Here is a 16,535-nt window from a genome sequence, read left to right on the forward strand (position 1 = left end):
TATACAACGGTGTAAAAGTATTATATTGTAATAGGTACTTGAAAAACATAATTAGAATATTTTGAACTTGATTAAGAGAATAGATATTTTAAATGTATGAAAAAGAAAATAAAACATGAAATTAGATTCATTTAATGAACGCTTTAAATTTTAAAAGTAATTTTTTATTTAAAAATATTATTTACTTGTTTAAAAGGGGTCATAATAATACGTTGGTATAATATATAACTATACTGAATAAAAATAATTATAACCTGAGAAGATAAATTAACCCACTGTGCCTTACAAACATGAAATGTCTATAGTAATTATTATATGATTATATGAATTAGATTCATTGATTAGTTTAATAGCTTATTTAAATTTCACCGTGGCAAATATGTAATAAATTTGGGTTAATTTATCTTCTCAGGTTATAATTATTTTTATTCAGTATAGTTATATATTATACCAACGTATTATTATGACCCCTTTTAAACAAGTAAATAATATTTTTAAATAAAAAATTACTTTTAAAATTTAAAGCGTTCATTAAATTAATTTTAGGTTTAGATATAATAATCTCTATGTAAATTATCATATATATATATATATATATATATATATATATATATATATATACTAGCGTAACACAGCCTGTGTGTATGTATTTTTTAAATATACATGATATTATAATGTTATTAAGTTAATATATATATTAGAATTATATTTATTAAAAATAAAGTGAAATATATCAGAACAGATAAAAGAATAACCATTAATAAATAAAGAAGAAGCAGAGACATCTGATTTTATAAAATTTTTGTAAAAGTAATGGTCAATTTTAAAAAATTTAAAAAATTGTTATATTTAAAGGGTAAAATCGGTATTTTAAAAAATGGACACAAAAAGGGAATCTCCTTTATATATTGTTATAGATATATATTGAATAAAATTATTTTTAATAATTTTTTTTAAAATATAAATACCGTTATATAAAACTTGTCAATTTGATTGTCACAACTAGAGTCATAAGATGACAAAAGTCTATTAAAAAAAATATAAAAGTGGTTGTCATAAAAAATGTTTAAAAGTAAATGCTTAAAAATATAAATGATAAAACCCGTGACACAATCCACATGATAGTTTTTTTTTTAATTAAAAAGAAAATTCTCAAATTGACACATGGTATAATTATGAAATGTCACATGACAATTTATTTTTTTTTTAAATTAAAAAATAAAAAAAAATTCACAAAATGACATGTGACATGTATAAATTCGGTGTTAACATCAATTTAACGGCAATGACCAAATTGAACCTTTTAAAAAATTATAGGACCAAATTAAATAAAAAATAATAATAATAAGATCAAAATGAACTAAACCAACAAATTATGAAATAAAATTAATAATTAAACCTTAAATTTAAATATAAAATTAATGAAATTGCTTTTATAATTTTTGATAGCACTCAAACAAAAAATAATAATATTGTTTATTTAAATAATTTATTATTCATTAATTATGGGTTAGTAAAAAAAATATTTTGTAGCAAAAAAATTGAATTTTTTTGACTGAACAACAACATAACGATATATCTTTCTCAAACCATAGTTAAGTAGTTTCAAATTAGCTACAATATTTGTTTACCATATGTTAGAAAATAATTTATTATGCAAAGTAGCATTGCACACAATCTAAAATTATATTTGCAATATGCATTAAAGACACTCACTACTATTTCCTACAACATCTTTAAATTATTACTCAATAATTGGAGATGCACATCTATTTCATTTCCTAGTTGCTTGGGTCCTAAAATAATCATAGACAACATAATATATTTTTTCTTTATGCACAACCAAGGAGGTGAGTTATAAATGATTGAATTTGTCATGAACTATGTTTACTACTTAAATTAACATGGGGATTCTTTGTAGCTAGTGTAATTCTCCAGCTTCTTCACTTTGCACCAAAATTTGAAAATGTTTAATCAATCCCTTCCATTGTGGAAATTGTGGAGAATCAATTGGATGTGAAGAATTTTGTCACATTTTCTACCATTTGCATGTTGTGTCAGGTCTTTTGCACCCTCTTTAATAGTACAAATTTTTTAAACTGAAATATTATTGGAAAGTACCATAACACCTTCAAATCACTACTTGCATCAAGTTTATTTCTAAATTGGACGAACTTGCATTAGGTTTCATCTTTCTAGAAAATTGACTTATAAATGCAACATTTGAGGTAGACATTTATTACAAATGTAATTATTTATAAGTTATTTGGTCTTACTGGTGAGGTTAGGATCATAAGTAGGCTTAAGGATACCTTTAGTAACACAAATTGACATAATTCTTTTTGTTGTATTAGGTTGTTGCATAGACGACTGGTGTGCTATATGGTTAGAATCAACATGCAAACTTCCAATCTCGAAATGCTCAAATTCTTCCTCATTATGTGGTTTTGGTCATCAGATTGTTGCAAACTCTTATTATTTCTTGATAACTTTGTTGGTTATCTAATATCAACTTATTATCAACTTCTTGTGGAAAAAATTATCATAATTATCCTCCAGAATTTCAGACTCAAGGGAAAATATATTAAGGTCTCTTGAAAAACTACATCTATGATAGTAAATGTTTGTTTGGTTTGTGGGTTATAGCACCAATATACTTTTTAGTGATCAATATAGCCAATGAACACACACACCTTCAAGCTCTAAGAGACAATTTGATGATTGTGTAAGTGAACAAAAGTCACACAACAAAAAACTTTGTGTGTTAATTTAGCAATATTATTGCATTTTTAAATGGTTGAAAAGGTGTTTTCTACTCAAAAGACCAAAACAATATTCAACTGATAAAGTATACTACATATGTGAGAGTTTCTATCTAATATATGGGTAGCAATGAGTTTCAATCAGTGTAGCTCAGTCCACCTCTAATAGATGATAATTCTTTCCATCGTCCTATTCTATTAGGGAGTATTTGGACAAGATTTGTGATTAATAATTCCTTTGGACACTAAAAAAATGTGAATGTTCAGATTTCATATTCGATTGTCACTATGAAATACATGAAAATGTGCTTTGTATAAGTCTCAATCATTTTGCAAAACTTATGAAATATTCCTCCAAATTCGCTTTTCAACTTCATTAAACATTATAAACCACATTGAAGCATAACCAAGACATTTGAGTACACTTCAAATTTCCGTGTTTGAATATCTTTAGAAACATAAAAGTCTAACCCAAACATTACAATACTTAAGAGAGCTTTAGTTATTTAAGAGACTAACAATGTGTTATATTTTAGAGAAGAAACAATAATGATAATATCAAGATTCAAATTATTTGAAATACAGACAATTCCTTCTCCAATGAAAATACATTTTTCAAGAACGTTTAAGATCTTAATTTGTCTAGCATCAAAAGTCACATTATCAAAACAAACAATGTCAATTATCCATGCATTACTCAAAATATGGATGTGCTTAAGACCTTATATTGTTGAAATCATTATCACTGTAGTTGTAGCAAACATATGTCTTCTTTGATGTCCGATTGTGATAACACCACTCGTGGTATTTATGATTTCATAATATTGTTGTTCCTCATTATTATACTGAGTACACTTGTAGTTACCACTTTAAGAACATTTTAATTTCTTTACTTGCTTCTTTGTCATCATAGTTGTGAAAGTATAAATCATATTTTTTTTTTCAAAGTTGTAACCCCTGTTTCCAACCCTATAAACTTTTTAATTTTTTAAGTTTAGCAAGTTCCTAAAATAAATATTAATAGCTTAATGTATTTAGTAATTAAAGAGAGATAGGAAAAGAAAACAAAATTGCATCGTACTCATATTTTCTTTCTCCAACTTTCACTTTCTTAAACCCCTCCATCCTCTACATTCTACTCCAAAAACATTTTCCATTTTCATCTATTTTGAAAATCAAATAGCACCATGTAGAAATTGAAGTTCCCATGAACATTTTGAATTGATCAGTATCCTCTTTTGAGTAAGTTCTATTTCTAAGATTTTTTTCTTTAAATTAGTCTATTTTCCACCTTGCATGTAGCCTTCTTTTGATTACATTATGTTTTTCTACCTTCTAAATGGTATTATATTTGTTTGCAATCTAAGAATCATGTTCTGATATTTGTTTGGGCCCTATTACGTGTGTAGAAAGAGCAAATCAAAGAGAAGGAGTTGTGTAGAGGGTGGTTTGTTTTAGGAACCTATATTGAGGTAGTAATACCCGTTTCCAACCATATACAATTTTTTATTTCTTAACTCTGCAAGTTCCTAAAATAAATATTAATAAATGAATATAAATAAGGTGTCAATTCTTTCTCAAGATTTTTTCACGTTATCTCTCTCAAGATCAAAACATAGTACTCTTCTAAATTAGGTGTCACTTCTTTCTTAGTATTTTTCACAAATTTGATCAAAATCATTATCAATATATCCATAAGTATATGTATTCTCAATGTTTCAATTGATTTTATATATGATATCACATAATCAAGGTCCTTCATGACTACTTTGTCACGATGATCCAATTTTCTAAAAATCTCAACCAACTTTCCATAATATTTAGTTAAGGTTTTATTATTTTGGTAGATAGTTTGATTCATAATAAATCCCTATAATTCATTACTTCAATCTTAAAAGCTTTTGACACAACATTATAAATATCAAGGATAGTAAGTGAAGATACAACTTCATGATTTCTGCTTTTATGCATGTTAGCATCTATCTTTTCACTTGTTGACTTCACCTTCTTGTGATATAGAACAATTTTTTATCTATGTAATCCATTAGTTGTGATTGCTATAGTTGAATTCATTTAGAATAATATATGTTAAAAAAACATTGAATTATCGCTAAAATTTGTTTTTCTCTCATATATATATATATATATATATATATATATATATATATATATATATATATATATATATATATATATATATATATATATGCTAAAAATGTCCAAAAAAATTCATGAAAAATCTTAAACTCATGTAACAAATTGAAAAGTAGATTTCATTTCAAAATTTTCATTTATATAAATTATTTGGAATTATATAATGCAACTTTTATTCAATTCAGATTATTCATTTGGTACAATTTACATGAAGTGTTGGACACATCTGGTTATTTCGTGTAGCTTTATGGTCCGTTTCAATTCGTGTGAGGAAAAAAGATTTGAGTTCAATGAACATTCTAGTTCAATGCAAAATCAATAAAAGCAACACAATAGATTTTTGAATTGTTAGCACTTTCATCTTTTGCAATTGCACTACTTTGAGGTGAAGAATTGAATTGGATTTCAGTGGTAGAGTCGGGATTCAATTCACGTGCCAATTGTGGTAGCTGGTTCATTCAGCGTAGAAAAATTGATGTTGTATCGAATGTGCAAGCGGTGAATTCAGTGTTGACAAACAAGTCTTTCTAGATAAACACTCTTTATATATAGACTTATTGTATTTTACAATGAGTAGTACATGGTCCTTTTATAGGTCCTTAGATATGGTCCTTCAACTACATTCATTAAATGCAACTACTACCTACACCATAATTAATAAACTCTAATGCATGCCACAATCATTACTAAATGCACTCCTGACCTTTATAATTTCCTAAGACACTTTATTCTACCAACACTATTAAATGCAACAATCCACATTTAAGTTTATCCAACAAAATCCCCCTATAAACTTAAATACTTCTTCTATCTTTCATCCTTCTTCCCTTCATCTCTACTTAGCCACGTGCAGCCCACATCATGCTTATTGCTTTCATTCATAGTCGGCTTCTTTACTTTCTTCATGGTCGATTTTCTTTCATTGAGACTGACTTGATCTCTTCATTCTCGGTGACTGATTTGTTCTTTGCTTTGGCTGACTTATAATCTTGCCCGACTTGTTCTTTGTTGGGTTCTTTATTGTCTTTATGACCAACTTGTCATTAACCGGGTTTCTCTCAATAGGTCGAGCTCTCTTTAAGAGATCAGAAAATTCGCACATCTTCTACATACCAAACTCATCATTCATTTCAAGTCCTTTTCTCATTTTGCACCTCTAGTGCAACTCTAAGATTCTTCTCGGCTTGCGACAACTCTTGCAAACTTAACACTTCTTGTTCAAGTTCCAAGCGCAACTTATGCAAAAAATATTTTATTCTCTCTAAGCTTGCATGTAACTCTGCATTACCTCTAACTTCCTTTTCAATTTTATGTTGCAAAATGCCTTTTGCAAGCACTAACCTTTGAATAATAGATTCGTCTTCTTCAAAATCCAAGTTATCCACACTCCACACTCCATACTGAGTTATCTAAATTGCTTACCTGCTCCATCGAGTTTTCCAACTGGTTCACCTTTTCCACCGAGCTTTTTAGGCTGACCTTATGCTCCATCGAGCTCTCCACATTCTCTACCAAGCTTTCCAAGCTATCTGCACGTCTTGACGACCTCTCCATGCTACTTGGTTGACTTATGAGACTCAACCTTCTTGTTGAATTCTCCACTTTCTTGTGCCTGGCTCCCGAGCTATATCCAATAATCAACAACACCGCTTCTTCTTTAACTTCTTTGACGATATTGGTTGTCTCTTCTTTTTCATTTCCAGATCGACAATCTTTTTGCGAAATGTTCGACCTTACCACAACTATAGCATTTAATCGATTTGCACTCCTTTGCATAATGGTCATACTTGCCACACTTGAAGCACTCAACGCCTAAGTTGCTTGACCGTCCTTCTCTCCATTGACCTCGCACCAATTTTCTTGAGTGAACTATTTCATTTACCTCTACCACCACGACTGCTTCCTCTACCTCCCTTGTATCGTCCTTTGTCTTGAGTGTTCTAAGCTTCTCCTTTTATGGTTGCCTTTGCTTGATCGAGAGATTCATGTTTCCTTTTTCTTCTTTGTTGCTAATGCGCCTCAAGCGACCCGACAAGTTGTTCCATCGAGAGCATTAACAAGTCCTTCGACTCCTCAATTGCACAAATAATATTGTTAATTAACGACCTTAAGATTTTCTCTACCACTTGGCAAGTGGGTAACGCCTCTCCATTCCTTTTGAGTCGATTCACCACGGTCTCAACACGAGAGACATACTCAACAACCTCTTTTGCCTCTTTCATCCCATGCTTTCAAGCTCACATTTAAGAGTTTGAAGCCTTACTTGCTTCATACGATTATCCTTTTGTATGCCTTCTCAAGTATCTCATGCTTCTTTTGAAGATTCAACATTTGTTATCTTCTTAAAGTCAAACTCATCAATAGCTCGGTATAACACGTACAAAGTTGTTTTGTCCTTTACTCGCATTATTCTCAATGTAGCAAGCTTGGCATTCGTCTATTATTCAATATCCTTTGGTTTTTGGTGTCCATTTTCGACCACATCTCATACTTCTTGAGAACCAAGGAGGGACTTCATCTACATACTCCAGTTGTCATAGTTGACGCCTTTTGATAACTTAGGAAGGGACATGTTGTTAGTTAAGTTGGTCATCTCAATCAAACTCTCAATCACTCTCTCTAAAGCACTCATACCCTCAAGCTCTCAACCTTTAATGTCAATTTGTTGATGAACAAGTCTTTCTAGATAAACACTCTATATATTGAGACTTGTTGTATTTTACAATGAACATTATATGATCCTTTTATAGACCTTTAGACATGACCCTTCAACTACATTCATTAAATGCAACTACTACTTACACCATAATTAATAAACTCTGATGGATGCCACAAACAAAATTGAAACAATAATTAAAGTTTTACAGCTACCAGCTATGTTGCCCAAATACGGACACGGGTACAGATATGACATAGATGCGAAGATACACCTAAATTGAAAAAACATAGGACACGGGACACATCGTATATATACATGTTAAGTTTGAAACTGACAACTAACACATTGTCAACTAACACAAAAATGAATCCAATTTATCTATCTAATATCCATTATGCGAAAAGTAGTGATAAAATAATATTTGTTCCTTATTTTAATCATTAAAATCATGTCAAAGATAAAAAAATATTTTTCAAATTGGATATAATATGTCCTACAAGTATCCTACCAGTTTCGGTGTCCGACATGTATCGGACACGGGACTCGATATTCACTGGTAGCTAGCACGGATCGGGAATTCTTTCGAGCAACTTTGATTCACTCATTCAAAACAGAGTGCAAGCGCCGCAGTAGAGAAATCATTTGCGGCTTCAGTACAGTTTCAGTACACTGGCGATGATCGGAAATGATGCTTGTCGTCACTTGAACACTTGAATTACAAATACATTTGCCAAATGGTTTGCAAGCAATTTTATGCTATTGATTTTCAACATTGCCTTCATTCATTATCAGGCAGTTTGGTGATTCAACGTTCAAATTTTGTCCAATTGAATTCAGATGTCAAAACGATTCATTGGTTCAATTTAGTGAAGCACGAGCATGTGACGATCAGTGTTTTCGGGAATTCGATTCAAGTTTATGCTTTTCGAAATCGAAATCGGTGCTTTTACGCTATGGATGACATGTGGAGTGAAAAAACTCAAATTCTTACTTTTGGAAATAAAATTGATCCTAAATCATATCTTGTGTATGAAAGAAGAATTGAAAAATTGTATTTCATATCGATAAATTGTATCATTCTAGGTTTGCGGAATATGTTAAAAGTTGGTGCAAACAAAGATAATATGGCGTTGAAATTGGTAGAAAATCAAGAATATTAAAATGGCTCGACTTCAAAGCTTGGATCAGAAAAATGTTTATCTGACTTTCTTGAGAGAAATAAAAAGTTTAAATAAGAAATGAAAAAACTTATAAAAAAGACAGGACAATTCATAACAAGATAAAAAAGAATTTGTAGTAAGAGAAAGAAAATTCAAAAAAATTGTAAAAGACTATGAAAAAAAATAGAAAAAAAAAAACGAGGAGGAACTGATGACAATTTAAGCTCAGTCAAACCGACAAATTTCCTATCAAAGTTGGGTAAATTATAGCCCAACTCAAGAATAGACAAAAAAAAAATATAAATATAAACATATATTTAAAATAAAAAATATATAAAACTTCCAAATTCTTCATTTTTATTTGTAAAATTTAAACTTTTTGAAATAATCTAATAAATTTCTAAAATTTCAATTTTTTCAAGTTGCTCATTCTAAATGATATAACATTCCAAAATTTTTAAATAAATATCCATGCTATGAAAACTCATCCAAACACATGTTTAATTTCACTAATGAAATTATAAGATCCAAAACTTCTGAAAATTATGCATCATTCAAACAGGAAACAGAACCACTCAGTATCCAATCAGAAAAGTAATTGGAAATACAATCATTTGAAACCCCAAATCGCTAAACTCCGAACCCTTTTGTCACTTCCATTTCTGTCAACACACATAGGTTGACGCTTAAGCTTGCTCAACTGAGGAAACAACCAAGTCTTGCAATAAGTAAAAAAAATCTTTGCAATAAGTAACAAGATCTTTGAACACCGATTGCAATAGCTGTTTCTCCATAAATCACTTGTTATTCCCAAACTTTTTAAAATTTTAACAAGGTTAATTATGTTTTTGGTCTTTTAACTTTTATTGAATTTTAGAATCAGTCTATTTCAAAATTTTGAACTAATTATTTCTTCATGTTTCGAAATACACAGGTTTAATCTTTTTAATCAAATTCAAATTTTGTTAAGTTTATTTGACATTTCAAACGCGTTTCATAATAATATTAATTTAACGTTAAAGCAAAAATATGTTAAATAGTTTAAACAACTTAAATACAATTCTGAAATGACATACAAAACATCAAATAAACCTAATAAAATTTGATTCGAAAAACTAAATTCACATATTTTGAAAGATAAATGACTAAATTGTTCTAAAATTTTGAAATAAATTAATTCCAAAATTCACTGAAAGTTAAAGAAAAAAACATATTTAACCTTTTTTAAAATTTGGATATTATAAAATGAATTGAAAAATATTTTTATTAAAATTAAGTATGAATAGTTGAATCAATTTATTATTTGTAAATTTTATTAAAAATGAAAATATATGTGATTGTGTAATTAAATATATGTTACAAGTTAAAGACTAGTAAGAGGATATAGTAAGTGTATATAAAAAAACAAGAAAAGGAAGTAATAGAGTGTGTACTTTACCTACGTGTTAACAAGATCACAGTGACTCAACACGCTTTCTGGTGAATTTCTTCAATTTCTAATTTCGTTAAATCCTTGTGACATGTCCGTCAAAAGTCAAAAGCCATAGATTGAGGAAATTTTGTAGTTAGAAAAACTCTCATAGCAAAGCAAAGCTCCTCCACAATTTTCTTTTTCTCCACACAAAAACAATTTCTCTTCACAAATATCAATTAATTAACATCCAATTTTCCCCTTGCTACACAAAATTCGTCCCCACTTTCTCAATTTCTAAGCTTTCTTCTTTTTTGCATCTTTGTCCCAACTTGATCCTTTGTCCTGGTTTATAGTTTCTCTTACCTGAATCATGTTTTGAAATCTGTGAACTGTGTGTGATTTTCATTGTCTTTCTCTTTTTTCAAAGAAATTCTTTTGGGGGTTCAGTTACCAGTGATTAATTGGCACGGTAGGTGTTTGTGTGAGGGTCAATTGGTTGAGTTCACCATTTCCTGTGGCAATTCTATTTATACAAGTTTGAATTTGGAGGTTGTGCTTTGTTTTGGTGGGTTATATATGATTATCAGCTCTCTTACTCCCAATTGTTGGGGCTTGCTGTTGTTGCTCTGCCTTTCTTGATAATGGAGAGGGGAATGAGAAGTTAAGAGGAGAAAATTATTCATTCATGCCTTCTTCTTCTTCATAATTTCCAGATGCAGGGTTTCAAGCTTTTAAGGTTTAAATTCTTGTTCCTTTGAGGACTATAAAGCTTGCTTTTATTTTTTTTCTTGTCTATAAGTTGAGCTTTTGCAAGGTTCTTTGTTTTAACCCATACCTTTTGTGTAAACTATACAAAGATTTTAGTTTGGAGACGAAGTAGTCATGTTCAGTTGTAGAGACTGCAATAAGGTTTTAAAGTCTGCAATCGCAATTTATGCCTTAATCTCAAGGTTTTTAGAGTTTGTGACTGTGTTGTGATTGCAAATTGCGGCTGCGTTTGTCTGCATCACAGTGACAAATTAAAACCACTGCATTCTTGTTTGGATTTCTCTGTGCTCTTGCATGTTTTTCTGCTATGGAGGAACATAAACCTGTTATCTCCACTTGTGAACAAGATCAACACGTGGTTGCTGCTGCTCAACACATTTTAAAGGCACTAGCAGCAAGTAAGAATGTGTCCAGTGACTTGAGAAAAACCCTCTTGGATGTTGAGACCCAATTGTCCCAATTGTCCGCAATTTCCATAGTCAATGAGAGGAAAGGAAGGGGTATCAAGCAATTAGAGAACCGACTCAAGTGTGTTGAAGACAAGGTAACGATGTGGGTAGCAAACCCTTCCATGACATGGGACTCTAGTCCAAATGAGTGTTCTGATTATTTGAAACTTGTTGGTGAAATCCAAACACTGATTCAGAGTTTGGAAAGCTTTTCTGTGGTGAATGATAACTGGAGGCAGAAGGAACTTCTTGAGAGAGCTTATGCAGTTTTGCAGGATGCTATGTCCAGGCTTGAGAGAGAATTAGACCACATTCTTGTTGAACATAAGCAGTTTTTTGAGCCTGAATGCATGTCTTTCAATTCTAAAATGGATATGGCATATGATGAATCATTTCGTGCAGTGGAGGATGAACAAGTTAACGAGGTTCGCAGGAGTACCGGTTCTGGCCAATCCGAGACCAACATTGTTGATCTGATGAATCCAGCAGTACTTGAGTATCTCAAGAGCATTGCAAATGTCATGTTTCACTCAAAATACCATCAAGAGTTCTCTCAGGTTTTCATTTCATCCAGAAGAGATGCCTTGGCTGATTATTTTGTGATTCTTAAGATGGAAAAATTAAGCATTGAGGATGTGCTGAAACTGGAGTGGCAGTGCCTGAACCATGAGATAAAGAAATGGATACGAGCCATGAAGATCATTGTTCAGGTGTATCTTGTGAGTGAGAAAAGATTGTGCAAACACATCCTTGGGGACTTTGGATCCTTTTATCAGTGTTGCTTTTCCGAAATTTCTCAGAGTTTTATGCTGCTTCTTTTGAATTTCGGAGAGGCCGTGGCAATGGGAACACACACCCCAGAAAGAATGTTTCGTTTGCTTGACATGCATGAGGTTTTGGAGCATGTTTCGGTGGATGTAGATATATTGTTCTTTGAAGAAGTTGGTGCTTTTGTGAGAGGAGAGTTTCACAAGCTTCAAACAAGCATTGGTGACACTATCAAGTCTACATTTCTGGCATTCAGAAATGCTATTGCAACTAACCATTCAAAGATTCCTTTTCCTCAAGGGGGTGTTCACCATGTTACCAAATATGTCATGAATTACATCATGACACTGGTTGAATATGGTGACACCCTCAATCACCTTCTCGTTGAAGAGTGTTCAACTGATCCTGCAGGATATAAACCAGAAGCCTCAGGTCTCTCACTGAGTCCAATGGCATTCTACTTTCGATCAATCGCCACAGCTCTAGAATCCAACTTGAGCAACAAGTCCAAACTATACAAAGATTTGGCTTTGCAACATATTTTCATGATGAACAACATCCGTTACATGGTGCAAAAGGTGAAGTGCTCTGATCTAAGCCACTTTTTTGGAGATTTCTGGCTTCGGCAGCACACTGCTGAGTATCAGCGCGATGCAAGGTGCTATGAGAGGGTGACTTGGGGTCCAATACTTTGTATGCTTAAGGATGAGAATTTGCCAAATTGTGTTTCACACAGAACTTTGGAGAAAAGCTGCAAAAAGTTTTGCAATGCCTTTCGTGAAGTGTACAGGACCCAGACAGGGTGGTGCGTCCAAGACTGTGAACTTCGTGAGGATCTACAAATTTCTGTGTCTCAGAAAGTGGTTCTTGCATACGGATCATACACTGGAAGAAACTCATCAAACATTGCAGATAAGTATATCAAGTACACTGTTGAGGATCTACAGAGTTATATTTTGGACCTTTTTCAAGGGTCACCAAAATCTTTGCAGCAAAGAAATTGAAGGGTTTTTCTTGTCTTGGGTTTCATTTTTCATAGAGACCATTGTATATTTTACTTGTCATGTGAAAAAAAAAAATGACATCATGGTCGTAGTTTAGCTAAGGAAGGCCATTGTGCTTGTTCTTCGTTCATATCAAATAAATGAAAATGGTGACTTTTTCTTCACGATAACGAGAAAATGATTTTCTGGCAAACATTTTTGTGTCTGACAAAATTATTAAATAGAGTAAATTTTTATTTCTTTTATGAAAATTATAAAAATAAAGAAATAAAATCTTAGAGTTTTTTTTTATTATTAAAAATGGATGTTTGTCAAAATTTGTGAAACTAAACTTTTATTTTCCTAATGAGAAGTAGAAAAATGAAGGAAGAGACACAAGAAAAAAAAAACAAGTGTTTTCTGACTTGCTACACAAGAAAAAGAACAAACAAATCTAACCGTGTTTGTTTCCAAAATTTTCCAGTTTCAAATTTACAATTTTAACCCACTTTTCTTAATTTATTTTTATAATTCATTATTCTAATCATAGATTATATATTTTAAATTTTTCTAAATGGTATAATATGATAATCTAAATATGATTAGAGTGGTAGATTAAGAGTAAATAAAAAAGTGAGTCAAATATCATTACTTTTATTATCTTTTATTTGTAGATATTTTCATTTTCTTCCCGAAATTAATTTTGTTATGTCTTAATAGTTTTTAAATAATTGGTGTATATGTAATTTGATAAAATATGCCAAAAAGAAATAAAATGAAGTAAAAAATAATGTTGTTTATTTATTCTTATATATGCTATAAAGAATTAAATGTAATGCAAGAATAGTATTATAATGTTATTATATGTTTATAAAAAATTTTAATAATATAATTGTTTATAAAAAAAATAAAAGAAATGACGTTTCTCTCTTTTCACCACATGAACGAAATAGTTGAAGACAAATTTAATTGGGTTGTTCTCTACTTGTTTCTATATAACGTGTCTCATCACTCTTGGTCGGTCGCACTAAAGTTAAGGTCAAACTCATATATCTTATATTCTAGTCAAAGGAAAATACTTTGTCTCAAATTAGTTTTACTAAGCCAAATTATTTCTTAATCACATTCCTAATCTCTTCTAGTATACACTTTTAGAGCATCTTCTATGCTTTCTTTATATGGGTAACCTACCTACTTTTAGAAACAAAAAATCTCAATTAATGTTACTTCAATAAATGCTTCATTAACAAATTGAATTTTGAAAATATAAAAGCTTTTTGCTTTTAGTTTTGTGAAAAAAGATATTCCTTTTATTTCTGTACAATATTTATTCACCTAATTTTTACAGTTAACATCAATATATTTTTATGTACCTATAGATATGAACATTTTAATTTATGATCTGACAAATTTAGCAATTCTAGTTTTCATTCATTACAATTATACTTTTTTGTTATTGTTTTTCCTTAGTTTCAGACTCTATAAAATAAAATTGTTTTAGAAGAAAAAATATAAAAGGAAAAGAAAAGAATACAAGAGCTTAATTAAATTTTAAATTTATTATGAATTTGAATATTTTAATTAAATATTTATTAATTTATTATTATTTATTGGATATTCAAAAATTTATATTTCTCAATTGAATTTTTGTAAGTTAATTTTTTGAACGTATTAAAATTGTGAAGTTTCGTGATTTATAAAAAAACCAATATTAAAACAATAAAATAACTTATTGTTTTTTGTTAATTAAAATGTTGTTTTAATATATAAAAATGATAAAATGTTCAAATATTTTTTTTCCTAAAAACTTATATCAAAAGAAATAAGAAAATGAAATTTTCTATAAATTAAATTAATTTATATACTAGTTAAAAATTAAAACTTAAAATATAAATTAAAAATCTACAATTTATTTTAGAACTTCACTATATGCAGATCAATTACCCTTTTTGGAAGTATTATTTTATTCATAGATGCTATTTATTTATACCGGTCATCAAGCATTGAAATAAAATAACATATGAAAGTTGCAAAATAAAATAGTGCATGTATCACGAGCGTAATTTTTTAATTTAAATTATTTAAATATAATTTTTAAGTAAATATTGTAAAAGTAATAATATAAAAGAAAATTATGTTTTTATATACTAAAATTTTGTAGCAAAGTCGTTTTATGAAAGCAACATATTTTTATAGTCCAAATACTATAAAATTAATATCTCGAGATGAGATATAAAGATAGAAAAATAGGTTATCTTAACAATAATATTCTATAAACAATATAAAAAAAACTTATATTTTTATCAATACTTAAAAACTTATATATTTATCTATTGTAATGAAATTTATCGAAGAAAAAAAAAATAGATGAGAGGTTGAGTTGCATTTTTTACTTTTTTCAGGATAATAAATCGAGGAGATATAACACTAATGAAACATGAGTCAAATCCATATTAGGAATTGAGATAACTTCTAACACAAAACATTAACTTTAAGACAATAGATTTATAGGTCTTCTTCCATATATGATACTCAACTTTTTCATTTGTACTCGTTATATGTTATTCAATTTTCTCATTTCTACCCGATTGTGCTCTAGTGAGTTGGTCACTAACACCAACCATCGACTTTGATAATACTAGTAGGTCTATGGAGGGGAGAATTCACCAAAGAGATATAACACAAATGAAATCAAAGCTCAATCCACATAAGAGATTGACACTACTTCTAACGTAAAATCTTAAGATAATGGATTTATAGAAAACTTTTTCATTTTTACTTAATGTAAGACTTAGATTCACACTTGGATTCCCAACAATTTCTCCCTAAAGGGTGAGTCCCTTCCACATTGGTACACTTCCCCTATAGCGGAAGTATTTCCTACCACGAGTATCCCTTTCAAACAATAGTTTATCTTAATGGGACACTCTTACCTGAATTTTTGTTAAGAAGACGACTTTCGATACAGGGATCATATTGTACTTATATGAGTTGGTCGCCAAGACTAACCATCAACTTGAATCCCAGTGGCGGATCTTGACCAACATTGTTGGGGGAGCCAAAATAATACATTCAAAATTTATATATTTAATTATTGTCACTAATATAATAAAAATGAATACATAATTTAGTATAATGATAACTAAAAAAAAAATTACAAATAAATATATGGAAGACTTGAATTTGTATACCTATTTAAAAAAAAGACTAAAAAATAAATTTTCATAATCTAATAAAAAACTGAGAGACGTAAATATCAAAAGAAAATTCGATAATAATCAAATCACACTTAAGATCCAGTTATAAAAAACACACAGTACAATATTTTTTCTTTTATGTTCATAAAATAAAAAATTAATATACAAGCTCATTAAATAAATTAATATACAATTATTAAACTAATATTTCACTATCATGT

At 29.7% G+C, this 16,535-nt stretch overlaps 1 protein-coding gene across 1 annotated transcript; it reads left to right on the forward strand.

The window, feature by feature from the left end:
* The first annotated feature begins 10,263 nt into the window (after positions 1–10,263).
* On the forward strand, positions 10,264–13,305 carry LOC114163339 (exocyst complex component EXO70E2). Its single transcript, XM_028047591.1, has one exon. It carries the CDS (start codon positions 11,225–11,227, stop codon positions 13,136–13,138), a length of 1,914 nt encoding a protein of 637 aa, XP_027903392.1. The 5' UTR covers positions 10,264–11,224; the 3' UTR covers positions 13,139–13,305.
* The last annotated feature ends 3,230 nt before the right edge of the window (positions 13,306–16,535 follow it).

Source organism: Vigna unguiculata, chromosome 9, assembly GCF_004118075.2.
Source record: "Vigna unguiculata cultivar IT97K-499-35 chromosome 9, ASM411807v1, whole genome shotgun sequence".
Lineage (NCBI taxonomy): Eukaryota > Viridiplantae > Streptophyta > Magnoliopsida > Fabales > Fabaceae > Vigna > Vigna unguiculata.

What these genes read in the sequence shown, in the direction of transcription:
- LOC114163339 (XM_028047591.1), top strand. Translation starts at nt 11,225, where the DNA reads ATGGAGGAACATAAACCTGTTATCTCCACTTGTGAACAAGATCAACAC.